The sequence below is a fragment of the Podarcis filfolensis genome (assembly GCF_964270895.1).
Source record: "Podarcis filfolensis genome assembly, chromosome: 3".
NCBI classification, from domain to species: domain Eukaryota; kingdom Metazoa; phylum Chordata; class Lepidosauria; order Squamata; family Lacertidae; genus Podarcis; species Podarcis filfolensis.
The window spans coordinates 97323643-97340977 of NC_139606.1; the positions used below are offsets into that span (position 1 = coordinate 97323643).

General features: G+C 42.0%; 1 protein-coding gene and 1 long non-coding RNA gene across 5 annotated transcripts in view; one reads left to right on the plus strand and one right to left on the minus strand.

Moving 5' to 3' along the window:
* Positions 1 to 2578, plus strand: part of LPGAT1 (lysophosphatidylglycerol acyltransferase 1) — a 56353-nt gene extending 53775 nt beyond the window's left edge. For all 4 annotated transcript variants that reach the window (XM_083605465.1, XM_083605467.1, XM_083605466.1 and 1 more), the window contains one exon: positions 775 to 2578. In XM_083605465.1, coding sequence (XP_083461591.1) covers positions 775 to 926 — 152 coding nt within the window. In that variant the 3' untranslated portion in view covers positions 927 to 2578. The remainder of the gene's footprint in view (positions 1 to 774) is intronic.
* Positions 1730 to 8531, minus strand: LOC310758917. The gene is made up of 2 exons (XR_014546092.1): positions 4688 to 8531; positions 1730 to 4456 (listed from the first exon to the last, which is right to left on the minus strand). It is a non-coding gene; the product is annotated as an uncharacterized lncRNA (long non-coding RNA).
* Positions 8532 to 17335: the final 8804 nt, after the last annotated feature.

Here is a 17335-nt window from a genome sequence, read left to right on the forward strand (position 1 = left end):
AAGCTGCCCGAGGTAGTTCTTAACAAATGTTTACAATCTCATTCTGAAAGCCTAAACCAGGCTTCCTCAGACTCGGCCCTCCAGATGTTTTGAGACTACAGTTCCCATCGTCCCTGACCACAGGTCCTGCTAGCTGGGGATCATGGGAGTTGTAGGCGAAAAACATCTGGAGGGCCGAGTTTGAGGAAGCCTGGCCTAACCGATTGAGCCCTTTTTCTCTAGGAAGATCCAAGTAATCAGTTCCCCACCCTATGCACATTAGGGAAATCTGATACCATCTGTAGTTGGAGGTTCCTTTACAAATAAATAGTTTAACCTGCCCTTTGGATCCTTTCCAACTCTACAGTTCTATTTTTCTAATTACTACATACGCCACACATCCAGTATATTAATGTGTATACAAATCTGCCAACCCGTTGTCATGCTGTCTCATTGCAGAAATGGCGCAGCCATTGCTTCCTTAATTTCACTTGAAATTCAGGAAAATTAAGGAGGGCCTAAGAAGCTAAACAAATCCGAAATCCTGTAGATCCAATTCTGCCTTTTCTCTTACTGCAGAGAAGAAGAAAACACACTAGCAAAACTTAATTATGTTATGAGAAGGATTTTAAAGTCTGGCTTGTTGAGTAACCCGTATCTTGATGAATAAGAGCCAGTGCTGTGCTACATCTGCATTGCGCTGAGTTCTTGTTCTGTCCATGATGTGGCAACACTCTGAAAAGGCAGCTTGAATGTGCAACTAACAGACTGTTCCTTCTCTTCCTTCTCTTCCAGGAGCGTTCCCCCCTTTGCAGGGACAGACAGAAATTGTTTCCCGGGAGATGACCCTTAGCAATTTGTGGCTAATACTCGTACAGTTGTTTGCGTTTTTGTCAGGTGGTATGTGGTACTGCATTCTTCAGTATTTTTATCAATGCCTATTTTAAAAGGTGAATGAATGGGACCTAAGAACAAGAGGAACTTGGTACTTTACAGAGTGCATCATGTTATGTTCAAATGTGAATATACCAGGATAAAAGAACATTACTGGATGGACTTTCTCCCCCTTCGGGAATTTTAAACTCCGCTAGGAGAGAGAATCAGTAACACAGCAACCTAATGATGTATTTTAAGAACTGTCCATATTTTTAAAGGGTGTGTCTTCCTCGCACATCCACGTCAGCAAATTCGGTGTTTGAACAGGAGATACAATTATACAACCACCACAGGTGAACATCTGCAGCAAGATTGCTTTCACCGCAGGTAGTATTCAGCATTGTAGTAAAAACTCGGAATCTTCAGCAACTTTCTCTCCAGTAGCCTGTACTGCAAGTCTTGTGGTAGAGATCCCTCATCTGCACAAGCTCAAGTTGTATTGTAATTAATCATGCTGGATCTGTTTAATGTACTCTGCAGACCTGGTTATGGTATTGTGACTGCCCCATGTTACCTGTTTAGTAGAGACCTCTCTCTCTTCTTCTTCTTCTTCTGAAAAAAAATATCTCAGTGAGATCTTGTATGGGAAAGCTAGAAAAGGAAAAGCGCTCTGCAAAAGGCATTAACTGTGTCATGAAGTATTGAAGAAATTGTGCATACCTCATTGACCCATCTGTTCTTACCATGTTTTCTGTCTTCAGATCTCTTGAGAGCATCCTCTCTTAAAGGTACTTCACATATGGCACATCACATAACCCGCTTCCCGTTTTGGTTTTACAATGCATTTTGTAAATTGGGATCTTTTCTTTCTTTCTTTCTTTCTTTTTGCAAAACAATTTTGAAAACGCAATACAGTGATAGAAAAGAGCATAGCTTGAAAGGAATTTAGATGCTGCCCATGACAGATTGGATTCTTAATAGCTATTAGCAGTTCAGAAAGGTCTGTGGATTGCCATCCCTAAAGTGTACCTGTTGCCACAGTCTAGCCCAGATGATATGGGTGGGTGTTGTTTTTAACCTTTATAGAGGCCTTTATTTCCATTTGACACAACAGTACCTGGAACATCCATGTGAGGGTTTATGCCAAGCACCACAATTCTTTTTCTTATAGGAAAAATAAATAAAAGGAAGTTAGCAGGGTCATGAAACAGTATATCTAGTCACTGGGTAAACCGTTTGCTTTACCATCCTGAACTAATGTAAAAATTCTCTGAACCATGAAGAGCGTTATGAAATCTGCCATCTTGCTGAAAAATGTCACTGTCATAGAAAGGGAATTTTAATTTAAGAGGCAGACTGGCACTAAAGCAGGATTTCAGGTTACAAATGTTACAGTTTTATAATGGTTTTGAAGGAAAGATATTTGTTACCTATCACTCTTGGAACGTTTGGCATCCTGTCTGTATCACTATATGAAGATATATTTAAAAAGAACCATTCCTAGGAAACAGTTCCTAATTTCCACATACAGACGTGCAAACGAAGCTTGAATGACAGAATGTTGTCTTTTTATGGACTGTAAGTTTTTCTAAGAGCCAAGCCAAGCCAACAGTAGTTGTCTGTGCTAAGTTTGAGGTATATATTCTCCTGGTTTTCCCCTGCCCAAAATCACATGAGAACCAATTTTGGTGAGTAGTATACAAAATAAAAATATAAAACCACAGCATCATCCTTTTTTTCTTTTGCTTTGAGTGGGGAAGAAGGGGAATGGGAAGAGATGAATTTCCCCTAGCTATGGGAATGAAATGTCACCTTACTGAATACAGGCGAATAGTGTTTTTAAATAATGAAATGCATTTTAGCATGGATGATGGCAACATCCGCCCTTCATTCTAGAAGATAACTCCGGTACATTTCACTGGAATGAGACCACCGCAGATACAAGGCAAAAAGTCAGTTTGCCGTTCAGAACTGCTTTTTGAACTTCATGCAAACTTAAGGATAAAACATAGAAATAAAATCCATTTTAAGTAAAGCACTTCTTGCAGAAGGAAGCCTTTGGGGGGGTGGGGGTGGCCAGAGTTCTTTGGTTTTTAATCCTCCTTGCCTTGTTGAGTTATAGCAAGCAGTTTGCTTCATTTGTTACGGATTTCATTTCTGGTAATGATGTATGTAGCTTCGATCCTGAATGACAAACATCTTGAACTGGGATGCAAAGCAGCAGCTGCTGTTTTAGTGTATAATTTATTTGGACATACAACCTATTTTAGGAAGGGCATGATTATACTGAAAACGAAGACTTGCATCCATGGGCATAGATTGGGGGGGGGCAGGACTTTTGTTAGGGGAGGCAGAACCGACATGATTGGTCAGTTAAGTATATCTATTGTTTTACTTGATGGGGGGGCAGCTGCTCCCCCTGCCCCCTCTCGGCTATGCCCATGCTTGCATCTAAATGTAGGCAGTGAAAACTAGGTATGCGTTGTGCTGCTTCATCAGACTTCCTGTTTGTTCTGCTATAGCTGCATTGAATTCAGCAGAACCATAATCCAGAGTACATTTGGGGAATACAGAAGAATGGAAAGCTAGTTAAGAGAACATTTTTTAAATGTGTGTATATATACATGAAATGATGTATATATGCAGTAGGTTGGTTCAGTCTGTTTTGAGTACAGTAGTTCAGTCGAAAACACCCTGTGTTAATGGTGGCTTGAGCCTTCCATTTAATACAGCATTTCATAGTGAGTGAGGCTTCAACATAGGCATCTGGTTGGCCACTCAAGAGGATGCTGCCATTGGCCTGTTCCAGCAGGCTCTTTTGTTCTCATGAGTGGACATTGTCCTGGGTTGTCTGCTTCTTACAAAGAGGAGACAGGGGATTCATTGCCTCTTGGAATATAATGAACTTCCTCAACATCTTTTGCATCACCTAATCCCACATAAGACAGTATCTTACAATTCTGTATCCAAATTGTAGAGTTGGAAGGGACCCAGGGGGTCATCAGTTCCAACCCCCTGTAATGCAGGAATTTCAACTAGATCACACTGACCATCCAACCTCTGCTTAAAAACCTCCAAGTCTACCAACTTCCAAGGGAGTCCGTTCCACTGTTAAACAGCTCTTGCCATCAGAAAGTTCTTCCTAATAATAATAATAATAATTTTGTTATTTAAGTCCCACCCATCTGAGTTGCCCCAGCCACTCTGGGCGGCTTCCAACACATATATAAACATAATAAAACATCGGACATGTTTAGTCAGAATCTCCTTTCTTGCAACTTGAATCCATTGGTTTGAGTTTGATGAGCACCTCGCAGTTCCATCTTTGCAGCAGGTAGCTCACCTTACAATTCATGTTCCTCTATGTAAGCATACAATGAAAGAGGTGCATTTATATAATGGTATCAGAATAGTTGGAAGATTAGAAAGGGGCCACTAATTTGTGTTGAACTACTTCAATAGGCACCCTTTCTTTCTCTCCGAAAACACTGTAGAGTCAGCTCATCCCATGCTGAAGCTTACCATACTTGTATGCCATCTTATGGACATTAGCAGCCATGGGACATATATTGATGCATTGGGGTCATCATGCAAAACTCACCTGGCAATTCAAAACAAAAAAAAAATTTTCCTTCCAGTAGCACCTTAAAGACCAACTAAGTTAGTTCTTGGTATGAGCTTTCGTGTGCATGCACACTTCTTCAGATACCTCGTGCATGCACACGAAAGCTCATACCAAGAACTAACTTAGTTGGTCTTTAAGGTGCTACTGGAAGGGAAAAATTTTTTTTGTTTTGACTATGGCAGACCAACACGGCTACCTATCTGTAACTGGCAATTCAGACATTGTGACACTCTAACACACACACACACGTGCATTTTTCAGCAGCGTGACTGGAGGATGTAATTTTAGAATTGACTCTGAATAATAATTATTTTATTATTTATTAAATTTGTACACTGCCCTTCATCCGTAGAATTACAACATAAAGAACACAAAGTACATGATAAAAATAAGAACAGAAACAAACTATTAATCCCTCCCTCCCACAGCACACTTAAAAGGGCATCAGATGTTAGTTGGCCAAAGGCCTGCTTGAAGAGGAACGCTTTCATCTGGCGCCAAAAGGTGTATAATGAAGGCACCAGCCGAACGTCCCTGGGGAGAGCATTCCACAATAATGAGGGCTGCTTTGGCAAAGCCTGAATGGTGGATGGCTAACACCCACTCACAAAGCTCGATTTACTATGGCCTGCATATTTACTTTCTATCCAGAATAGTTTGTGTAGAATAATATGCCCAAGGAACATTGTTTTAACAAATCTAACGGTTTTACATGAGACAGTTCCATTTAAGCATTATGGAACGGTAGAAAACACAAGGATAAAAATTAGGATGCTTTCTCAGGTTTGGTGTGGGTGTTGGGAGATTCAGCTGAACCTATTCTTAGTCTTGCAAATTTGCATCAGTATGTTAACTAGGTAGTGTAAACCATCAACTGAAGAAGCTTGTAAGTGTTTTGAAGGCTAACCATTTATTAACAAGAAACCATCACAGCCTTAACTGTTTTAAAGTGATGCGTGCCATTCACACAGATCCCTTCCTCCCCACTCTTTGAGTTGATAGTCCCTGTTCTGAAAGCTTTCTTAACGTCTATGCATTATGCTGTTTTTAGCAAGAACTTAAGTTGCAATTGTAAACCTTACTTTAAAGATCCAAAGGTTTTGTGGTGTTCAGGAAGCAAGACCATACTCCTTTCAAATCCAGCCAAAATATGAGAGATGTCAGGTCTGGTCTGCAAGCGTGTGTTTTTGCAACTTGGTTTGTTCAGCATATGACTCACAACTAAATGTGCGAACTGCTTTTATGGAAAAGCATTGCACTGCGAAGTAATGTTAAGTGATGGCTCATTGAGAGATAGAGCATGAGTCTGTGAACTGGGCCAGTCTAATACAATTATGCAAACCATGCCTAACCTACTAACATCTACTCCACAGCTTCTTTTCATTTTAATGGGGACCCCCATATTATATCCTAACGCTGCAGCACTTGGTGTTCTGTGCCCCAAAGCTGCCATCCGTCCTCTTGACTGTTCAGTGCAGAGCATCGTCCCATCTATCCGTAGAAAACAAGGATACCAAACAGCTGTGGGGGGCAGCAGTTAAGGCTTTGAGAATTTCCTCTAGACAAAATGTTACATGCACTTGGGACCAAAGTTAATGAATTTCTTTCTGGACTTCTCAGCGTGCAGGTTGGTATGAAGGAATGGCACTGACACTTGGCCTTTGGCCATGGATTTCTGTTTCTCCCAAAAACAAACACAATGAAGCTTACAGCTGAAGCTACCATACTGGCGAGAGGTGGCGGGGGAGGGGAGCCACATGAAAATGTACGGATGAAATACCATGTTTTGCAGAGTTACACGCTTGGTTTTGTAAGGAGGGAGTTGGAAGATTAAACTGCAAGGTCATCACAATTAGTTGTGAATTACTTTTGTTACTCTTGTACAAAACTTGTAGGTTGTCCTGTTGTATACCTGTCTGCGAAAATTCCTTAAACATACGGTGGCTTTGAGAAAGTCTATGCATTTTATTGTTATACTTCTTAAATGTCCAGTACAACCTTGCATTGAATTTCCTCCTTGATGGTGATGAAGATGATGGGGTTTGGGATGCCATATTCTTTAGTTTGGTCTTTCGTCCTCTCTTTTGTGTAACTGTTTTTCTTCCCCTTCCACATGCCATATGTGATTGGAATGATTACAGGCACCATGGTGTGAGTCTGTTAAAGGACTGGTCACATTTGGATTTTGTGCTTCAAGTTGATTTTTCTTTATCAAAATAAATAACCAATCAACATTCTTCTTTTTTTATACTTCCGCAGATACCAAAAATTCTTTCCTCTTCGCAGCCAAATATATGGCGTTATTGGGTTTGGAGTTTCTGTTTTCAATGTTACAGTTGTTAATAGACAAGAAAGGGAAATAATGTGCCGGGTTCATTTTGTTTCCCATAAAACATTGAATCGGCTGTGTTAATTGTTCTTGCTGCAAGTTTGTATGTGTGTTAGCTAAATATATGGTTTGTTAATTCTGCTTCCAGCTGGAATAGTTCTATTTATAGCTCTCAGGAATAGCATAGAGACTCGTCTTTTTCTGCAAGAAGGGACTGGATTGTCACCTGCCATTTTAACTCAGTCACGGTAATAACTGCATAAATGTTTGCAGAGATCTAGCGACCAATAGAAAGGTATGAACATTTCAGAGTTGCTTAAGGGAAAGGAGGAGGCTGCTGCCATAACGTTTGTTTGTTTGTTTGTTTGTTTGTTTGTTTGTTTGTTTGAAATGTATGCAACCACTTTAAAGAACGTTTAGCTTAAAATAAGCAATACAGGGTGTCATGGTGCCATGGACTTACTGTCCTGCGATGCAGCGCTCTAGTAACACTAAGGCCTGGTTCAGGTTAAAAGCAACCCCACAGGGAGGAGGTGTGGCTTTGTAATCTGGCAGAACTACTGTAGAGACACTAATTTGCAAGCGCAAATGGGGGTTGCCTCTATGGCCATGATTGTGCAATGACACAACCCTTTTTGTGAGTTGCCACTATAGCTCAGATTTCCACATGGCTGGGTAGGGCGTGCTATAAAAATACCATCCGAAGTTGAGTCCTACGCAAACCTGGTGGAAGCCCTGGTTGTTTGCACGGAGGCGCCATTAGTTTGAACCCTTAGTCAAGCGGTGTCAATGTTTTAAGCAAAGCGGCCGTAATAGGAAAGTAGAAACAAATGGAACTCTTAGGAGCGAGCCGAAGCACATTGCTCAGTCCAAAGAACTGTGCATTGTGGTTACTGTCTACCTCTTTGTTTCACCTCTGGATTTTGTTTGGGTTTGGATTTGTGTTCTTTGTGCTGATGATGAAAGTGTTATTTTTTAAATCAAAATCAAAACGAGGGTAGGGGGGAATGAAGTTTAAAGCACTACAAGATCCGGTGCTGACCAGCCCTGTTCTGCACGTCCTTGACAAAAGCCATTGTTTTTAATTCCTAATATAAATAATGTTTGTAAAGTTCCTTCCTGCTAGGGGGAAAATATGTATTTTTAAAAGGGGGGGGGAATCTGTCTTTTGGCTATAAGAATGTCAGCTGTATGAGCAGGTGTGATCATATCATAACATGCTGATTGGATATAAATCAATAAAGTTTATACCTCTCAGGACTCTTTGTGCTTGGTTTTTTGGGTAATCTGTTAGCATGCTCTGTGGATTCCCCAGCTCCAACATGTGGGCAGAGAGAATGTGATGCACTGATTCTGGTAATGTACCTTGGCCAGAAACTAACACAAATTTGTTGACTTGGGTATCAGAATGGCATTGGAAAAATAGCAAAGACCACAGTGGAAATGAGGTTAGAGGTTGCAAAGGAGTATGTTGGAAAGCATTTGCCAGACTTTACAAGCCAGTCTAGATCTAAGTACAGTGGTACCTTGGTTCTCAAACTTAATCCGTTCTGGAAGTCTGTTCCAAAACCAAAGTGTTCCAAAACCAAGGCACACTTTCCCATAGAAAGTAATACAAAATGGATTAATCCATTCCAGACTTTTAAAAACAACTCCTAAAAGAGCAATTTAACGTGAATTTTACTATCTAACGAGACCACTGATCCATAAAATGAAAGCAATAATGTACTGCAGTCACACAATCAATCAATCAGTAGCTGAACTGGGTTCCACACAGTCACAAAAAACCCCCCGCGAAAACAAAAACACAAAATAAACAGCAAAAACAGACAGACCTAAGCATAACCCTCAAAACGGAGCACGTTCAGCTTCCGAAAAAAGTCTGCAAACTGGAACACTTACTTCCGGGTTTGCAGTGTTTTGGTTCCAAGTTGTTTGAGTACCAAGGTGTTTGAGAAGCAAGGTACCACTGTACATCAGAAATGGAGTGAGCTACCAGGAGGGGCATTCACTTTCATTTTTACACCACTGCTGAAAGTTTTGCTGGGTGTGTCTACTCAAACATGTTTGTATATGATCAGTGTTATAAAATTACAGGTTCAGGAAGGGGACAGGGAAACTCACTGTCACTCCTCATGGACTAGAAAGAAGGATTAGCACTCGTGAGTTACCATAATACCAAAACAGCAACAATAAGTCAATGGCAATGCTGCTTAATTTCCTGTTTCCCTTTTACTGCCACCCATTTTTTGAGAGACCCCTGAATAGATGGCCTACTGTAGGTGCAATGCAATTCTGAGTGCATAGATGTGCCAAACGAAACAAAAGAGGGGGAAGCATATTAATTTGTTGACAGACATAAAGTCTAAGAAATTTGTTGTGTTCCTTTGTAGCCAGTTATATCTATCCTTGAGCCATTCCCTCAAAGCTCTGCAAATAGGTGTCCTGGTTGTAACAGAGCAGGGGGGATTCTGCACGGTTGTTATTTTTGGGTGAGATTCAGTCACAACACCAACAAAATCAGGTTGCACAATTAAAGCTGTTTTGGCACACTTGCACAACATACTTGCTCCCCCCCCCCAAAAAAAAAGAATTCAGACACTTTGAAATTAGGAAAGCAATGGGGCATTGCACCTGGAATGTGTGGGATAACACTTACTGGACAGAAGAAGTGTTTATCACTGCCCTAAGGAGTCTCAAAAGGGACTCGGGTGGCGCTGTGGGTTAAACCACAGAGCCTAGGACTTGCCGATCAGAAGGTCGGTGGTTTGAATCCCCGCGACGGGGTGAGCTCCCGTTGCTCGGTCCCTGCTCCTGCCAACCTAGCAGTTCGAAAGCATGTCAAAGTGCAAGTAGATAAATAGGTACCGCTCCTGCGGGAAGGTAAATGGCGTTTCTGTCCACTGCTTTGGTTCGCCAGAAGTGGCTTAGTCATGCTGGCCACATGACCCGGAAGCTTCCTCAGCCACTAAAGCGAGATGAGCGCCGCAACCCCAGAGTTAGTCACGACTGGAGCTAATGGTCAGGGGGCCCTTTACCTTTACCTAAGGAGTGTCAAAGCGGCTAACAATCTCCTTTCCCTTCCTCCCCCACAACAAACACTCCATGAGGTGAGTAAGGCTGAGAGACTTCAAATAAGTGTGACTAGTCCAAGGTCACCCAGCAGCTGCATGTGGAGGAGCAGGGAAGTGAACCCGGTTCACCAGATTACGAGTCCACTGCTCTTAAACACTACACCACACTGGCTCTCAGAACATCATATAATGTCCGCGCCACAGAACATCATATAATCTCCCCACCAGCTAATCCAAAGGCATGCTTAATAAATATCAGGTGCTGCTGAACCTCCCTACAAAGTTTGTCTAAACATATCAGGATTAATGCTCCATAAACTGTATGGAAATGACCAATGTGTCTATTTTGGAGTGGGGCTTCTGGACACAGCTGTCAACTTTTCCCTTTTCTTGCAAGGAATCCTGTTCGGAATAAGGGAATTTCCCTTTAAAAAGGGGGAACGTTGACAGCTATGCTTCTGGGTGTTATTACACTCAAGAAGAGAGGGTGAGATTCTTCTTTAATGAATGATGGCAGCATCCAATGCAAGGTAGAAGAATACATGGAGAATAAGTGGTTGAAATGTTAAATCTTTTAAAGCATTAGGTCTTTTAGCTCAGCCTTTTTGATGTGATAGGAAGGACAAACCTAATGCAAAACCTGAGTGTTTGTTAAAGGTACATACAGCAAAGTCAGGAGACCAGGTGGAATAATTAGCACCAACGCTGACTTAAGAACACAGTCACATGCTTCTTGCTGTTTATGCAAATATGCATTTAAGGAGTTTAGGTAGCACATTCATCTATTTTTATCATCTATGTTTTATTCAGAAGTTAAATGTAAAGCTGCAAACAATAAAGAAGCTCATTTTCAATTAGGCTGCATGTGGTTTCAAAAACGAGATATATGTAGCATGTGAAAATGCCATACAATACTATCAAGTGCCAATTCCAAGACTCAAACTGAGGGTTCCTTTGTTTCTTTCTTTTTAGAATTCTCTTTATTTTTGTAAACTGTGTAACAGTTATCTTAAAAAATATATATATCAAGCAATAGGAAGCATGGAGTCATTGGGGATTACATCCAGATTGCTTGCTTATTTATTTACTAGCAATGTTATACCAGGCATTGCTGATGAAATTCCAGGAAACCAAGCCATCAGGGCAATTTTGAAATCTGTGGTTAAAATCAATGCAGTTTTGAAAGGTCCATTCCATCACCTTGATTCAGAACAACATCCAACTCCATTCAAAGATAGATGAAAATCTGCTCCCTCATCTGATACACAAACAACTTCTCAAAATATAGAGTAGATTATTGTGTTTACACTCCACCTTTCCTCCAATAAAAGGCATTGGATCGAGAGACTGTGTGGCCAAAGTTCACCCAGTGAACTATTTGGCCGAATGGAGAGTTGAACGCTGTGGTCTCCCAAGGCCTATTCAAACACTTTAACCATTACATTACACTGACTCAACACCATGGTTGTCCCAGCGAATGGTGCAAGGTACAAGTTATTCTTTTTCATTATGGATTCAACATTTAAATATTTGTATATTGCCCAATATTGGAGCTGCCGGCTGATTTCCTCACCCTTTTCTGTAAACAGATAAAGGATGGTCAAGCTGTCAAACAGTCTGGAAGCCTCAGTCAGAGGATGGCTTTTTCCTATAGCTGTTTTCTTCCGCTTTTTAAAATCTTCAGAGTGTATGAAAACATGAGTTGACCACAATGTGTGGAATATGGCATGAGGTGTTCTGTTTTTGCTCTGGGCACACCAGCTACAAATATAATGCATAAGAGTATTTCCATATTTTCTATAAGGCCCCCTCTGTACAATGTTAAATGTGACTGCAAAAGAGGATAAACTGCATTTGGCATCAGTGCTACACTTACCATAACAGTATTGGAGTCATATTTGAGCATGCTCAGAAGAGTTGCAGGGAAGAGCCAGGGAATTGGTGGTGGGACCAGGGCTGGATTTAGGTTTGATGAGGCCCTAAGCTAGTGGAGGTAATGGAGCCCTTTATATGGCCAGCTGTCCTTTGTCAACAACAAATTGTCGCTGTTTTTGTTGTTGAATTTATGCTATATGGTAATTTATGGACCTAATAGGTATCAAAAGCCATTTGCACATGCAGAATGTAGGCATGCTATAAACAGAAATGAGCAAACCAGTGATATTTTAGGGAGCAGGCTAGCAGGTGGGGCCCATTACTTACATCATAGGAGCCTACACAGCACAAAACACTGTTGCTATATGTAGGTTTTATTATATTTGTTTTTTATCTTATATTTTGGAAATGTACATCTGGTTTTTTCCCCTTAAATTTTTTTCGGGTCTCCCAAGAGAGTGGGGCCCTAAGCTATAGCTTGTTTAGCTTATACGTAAATTCAGCACTGGGTGGGACAATGATGAATGGTCAGAGGGAAAAGAGAGAGCAGACTGGGAGTTGGTGGTGGTGGAAGATGGAGAGGCAACAGGGTTTAGTGAGCAGGAAGTGGCTGTGGCAGAGAGCAGTTCAGAGTCTGAGGCTGGAGGGGAGAGGGGCCAGGAGACAGAGATGAGGCAGGCTGCTGAAGAATCCAGTGAGTCTCCCCCTCCTGCTGTGACCAGCTCCTCTCCTCTCTGGTCTCCTAGAACTCACAGAGAAATGATACACGCAGAGAGGAGGAGGATGGTTGTGCGCAGACACAGCCTGAGACTGCATGGAAAAGACCCGGAAGAGGAGGCGTCCTAGTGGACACTGGGAAGGCGGGAACCTTCAGTGCTTGCAACTGCTTCATTGGGGCAAGATCGCCTAGAAAGTGTTGCTGAGACTATTAGCTCTGAGCTGTGGTTTGTTTCCTTGAATAAAGATTTGACTGCACAGGGCCTTGGGTGATTTATTGTTTCTGTTGTGGACCTATGCCTGAATCCAGCCCTTCAGGGCTGGCTCCCAAAAGCTGAACAGGAATAGTTATTCATGGTTTAGCCCTGAACAGCTGCCCCCCACTCCAGTATCAGCTGAACTAGAAGAAAAGTCAAAGCAGGGTAACTGACACCAGAAGCTGACATACCCTGTGCTTTGGCAAGAACACTTGGATCTTGAAAACATGGATCCCAGATGGTTTCGGGATATTGAAGCTGACCTTTTATTTTCTGAAGATGAACATGTTAATATCTTTTTTCCTTCTTCAACTGTTACTTGGAAAGGAAATAAAGGAGCAGAAAATGAAGTAGTTGTACTTCCAGGGCCATTTTAATTTAAAAAATGAAGCATCATGCCCTTGCCATAGCTAGTTGGAGAAGAATCAATTATGTGAAGTCAACAGATAGATGCAAATTTGCTTTATTATTTACATTGGGGGTGATGAACTGTGCTCTCCTGGTGTCTCTGGACTCCAAATCCCATCAGCCCCAGAAAGCCTGACCAATGCTTAGAAGTTGCAATACGACATCTGAAATCTTCAATGTGCTCAACTTTGGCTGGCTCATTCTTAGAGAACTGCTTCAGCCGAAGACACCAGAGTGTCTGGATTTGTTCATTTCTGCTGTTTTTATATAATACACGTCAACCTTGAAAACACCAGCCTCTCTCTTGACATAAAGAGGGATGGGGGGAGGGCAAGAAGCATATCACATCTCTAGATAGAGCTAATTAAATAAGAACCTTTTATTACCATGAAACTTCATTACCTGCTGTGGGGAGAGAGGGTGAAATTAGAATGTGGAAGGGATGCGTTCTCCATTTTCATCTTTATGAGACTTCATCTTATGGCCAGCTTCAAACACAATTGTAAACTTGTTCGTTTCATGGCAGATAAGCCCAACTGTGGCTGTTCTGTCTGTCTCATAATCATGTATAATAGAAAGTTCCCAACAGGCTGGATTACTGCCATGCGCTCTCTGTGGGGCTGCCCTTGGGCCTGATTTGGATGCATCAGCTGGTGCAGAATGTGGCAGCTAGACTGTGGCCAATGGGGGCGTCAGAGCATGTGATCCCATTGTTAAAACCGCGTGCTGGCTGCCCATCTATTACCAAAGCAGGTTCAAGGTCCTTGTAGTAATTTACAAAGCACTGAACAACTTAGGTCCAGGGTACCTCAATGGACCACCTGAACCCTTACATTCCAGCTCAGTCACAGAGGAGCACCATGGGTTGTTCCCCAAGTTGGTGAGGCTCATTTGACAACAACCAAAAAACTAAGCATTAGTTTCATTGGCCCGGTATTGTGGAATACTCTGCCAACAGAGATTCAGCAAGCACCTTTCATTCCAACTTTTAAATGCCTGCTGAAAAGTTTTCTATGCCATTGGGCTTATGCAGGTAAGTAAGAATACAACAGTTATCTGATTTCTGATTTTAACATTTTATATAGTTTTATGTACAATGGTTGTAAGCCACTATGATTTGTTTGGTTGTGGTTTTTTTTAAATAATAATAATGATGGGCTTTCAGTATTTTTATAAATAAAATTAATAAATGAACATTGTGTCACATTTGACTGTGTCCAAGTAGCAGGTCCCAGGATGGTGCTGTGCAGCTAGAACATTTAAGTTGCTCTTAGAGATGCATGGGTCAAACAATGTTAAATTTGACTCTTAAAAAGATTGACGAGGATTATAGAGAACTCCCACCACTGCACTGGAGAACAAAATGATAACACTGTACTAGCATTTATTTATTTTTTGCCTTGTAGCCACAGTTCAGCTTTCCTATAGTCAAAGTCCAATATATTGAGCCAATGCATGACCTTGCACCTCTTGCATACCTTGAACATAGTTGGCAGCCAGAAAACCTTTGGAGCCATGCCCACAACACAGCAACACCGAACAGTGGGTGGCATGCTTTCGGTGCACAGACAAGATAATATAATTACTGGATTTTATATAAATGGGACACAGCTGATGACCGTAATAAACCTCTCTGTATATTAGTAGCCCTCAGGGCTGCACTGAACGTTCTCCCATTTCATATTTCAGGTTGGAAGTAGTGCTTTCAGAGTTTCTGTCCCCAACCCTCCAAATTATAACTTTTTATTGAATCTCTCTGCTGCTGTTTTCCAATATCCGCTGCTGTACCAGCAACTTTTCCTCCTTTCCTGTGCTGTAATGAGCGAGTTCCTGCCCTCATCTTAATTTGGAATGTGCTCGGTTAAAATGTCATTTAAAATAAAATAAAAAACCATCAGAAAACATGGTGTCTTTTTGCTAATTAGCATCTTAATTTTTTATGCTTCCCCAGCCATCTGAGGCAGCTGCAGAGGTACCTCATGGTGCCCTAGATTCAGGCCCGTGGGCCAATTCCAAGTTTCCTGGAAAGAGGTATTGCTTGTTAAACCACAGAACCACAGATTGTTAGAGTTGGAAGGGACCACGAGGGTCATCTAGTCCAACCCCCTGCAATGCAGGACTCTTTCGCTCAGTGTGAGGCTCAAACCCACAACCCTGAGATTAAGAGTCTCTTGCTCTACTGACTGAGCTATCCCAGCTCTAAACCACTCCAGGAATTATTGCTCTGGGAGAGGAGTCGTTGTCTCCTAACAACTGTCAGCACCCTTAGCAAACTACTGGTCCCAGAATTATTTGGGTGGAAACCATGACTGTTAAAGCGGTATTGAGATGCTTTCAATATATGGTGTGAAGGGTTTTAACTTATAGCACCTCTTTTGCAAGGTATGACATTACATTGACGCAGGGGTAGGAAATAGCCATAGGCAAGGATAAATTTCACCTCAGCTCTCATCTTCATCTCTGCCCGTTTCTCCCTGCTGCTGTCCTGCCACAATATGGGTTTTTGCTGAAGACAGCCTGCCCTAGTAGCAGTGCAATGGTGTCAAAACACTACTGCAGATTATTGGCATGCCTCTGAGATCCAGGAGGGCGGGGGAATTGAAGAGTTAACCTACCTTCATTCAGTGGGCATAAATCAGAATAGAATTTTTATGCTAGACAGAATCAGGTGCACTAAAATCCTTTATTAAGCTGAATCTGAAACTGCCAATTGATTCCTGGAACTGTATGCATTTTCATTTGAATTTTTGTCTCTGTATGTGTGTTAATTAGGTCATTTGAATCACAAGCTGCTCAATAAATACAAAACTCAAATGCATATTTACTCCCCATCCCTAAGGAAGTATCCACATTGCACAATCTGGCAAAGAATACGCCTGGTGTCCCTGATCCCCAAGGCACAGAACCCCCTAATGCTCACGAGTGTGGAAAGTCCCCAGCTTCGTTAGCATTTGCTAATTCAATTTCCTTGGTGCCCTGCAACTCCTCTATGCAATCTGCTAATCCTGATATCCTGAGAGGTCATGCAGCTAATATGCTCTCTTGCTAAGGGTGATGATTAAATTAATTAGACATACTCCATAGGCTGTGGAATTGACTGAAGAATGTATTAACCCAAAATTGTAACACTGGTTTCAAGCTAAGTTTATTATGGCTCAGGAGATGAGGAATGACTGCTGCTACTTGTCGTTGAGCCCCTGACCTTTGCACTGTACAAGCTAAAGAAGAGATGGAGAACTTGTGGCTCTCCAGATCTTTTGAATTTCAACTCTCATCAGTCTCAGCCAGGGGTGATGGGATTCATACAGCAACTTCTGGAGCTGGGTCCTCGAGACACAGAGACTTATGGCTGAAACCAGGTTGTGCTGTGGCAGGCAGGTAGAATCCAGGCACCCATTTCTTGGCTGTGCTCTAGAGGCATGCAGGCAATAGATCTATCATTCTGCCTGCTTGCTGGTGTCGTCCAGTCTTAGGATTCCATTGTTGCAATCCATCATCAAGCTCTCCTTATGACAAAACAGAATAGCAGCTATAAGATTCTTAAGGCAGCGATCCTATGCCGCTGAAATTTGAGAACCCAAGGTCTGCCACTGCACGAATTTATCCACCAGTTTGTTTGGAACAGTGATGGACAGCAGAGCTAGGCACCCTTTTTTAAAGTGAAGAGCCTGTTTGTACTTTTTAGAGCACTACTAGAACCAGTAGCAGCTGGAGTGAGATGGCTGCAAGCCATCAGTACCAATAACTGCTTTATCTGTCATGGAGTGGCTGGATGCTGAGGAGTGGAGGGAGACACCAGCTGGGGAACCCCCAAGGGAATAAGGCTCAGAGCCAGGGGATTGGTGATGGGGCAATAATGCACGGTCAGAGGGAGATAAGGATGGAGCCACAAGATACAGGACAACAGAACCTTAGCTTTCTGAGGAACTGAGAGAAGAGCCTTAGGGAGCGGTGGAAAGGCGGGGACCTTCAGTCCTCGCAACTGATTCAATGGGGCAAGACCTCCTGGGATGGGTTGCTGTGAGCACTAGGACCGAGCTGGTTTTGTTTCTTTGAATAAAGTGTTAGCATCACTGACATTGGGTGCTTTATTGCTTGACCTATGCCTGACTCCTGACACCGTCCTACCACTTTATTTGTTGCGACAAAAATCTTCTTTGTCTCTCTCTAGCTTAAAAGAAGGTAAGAACTAATC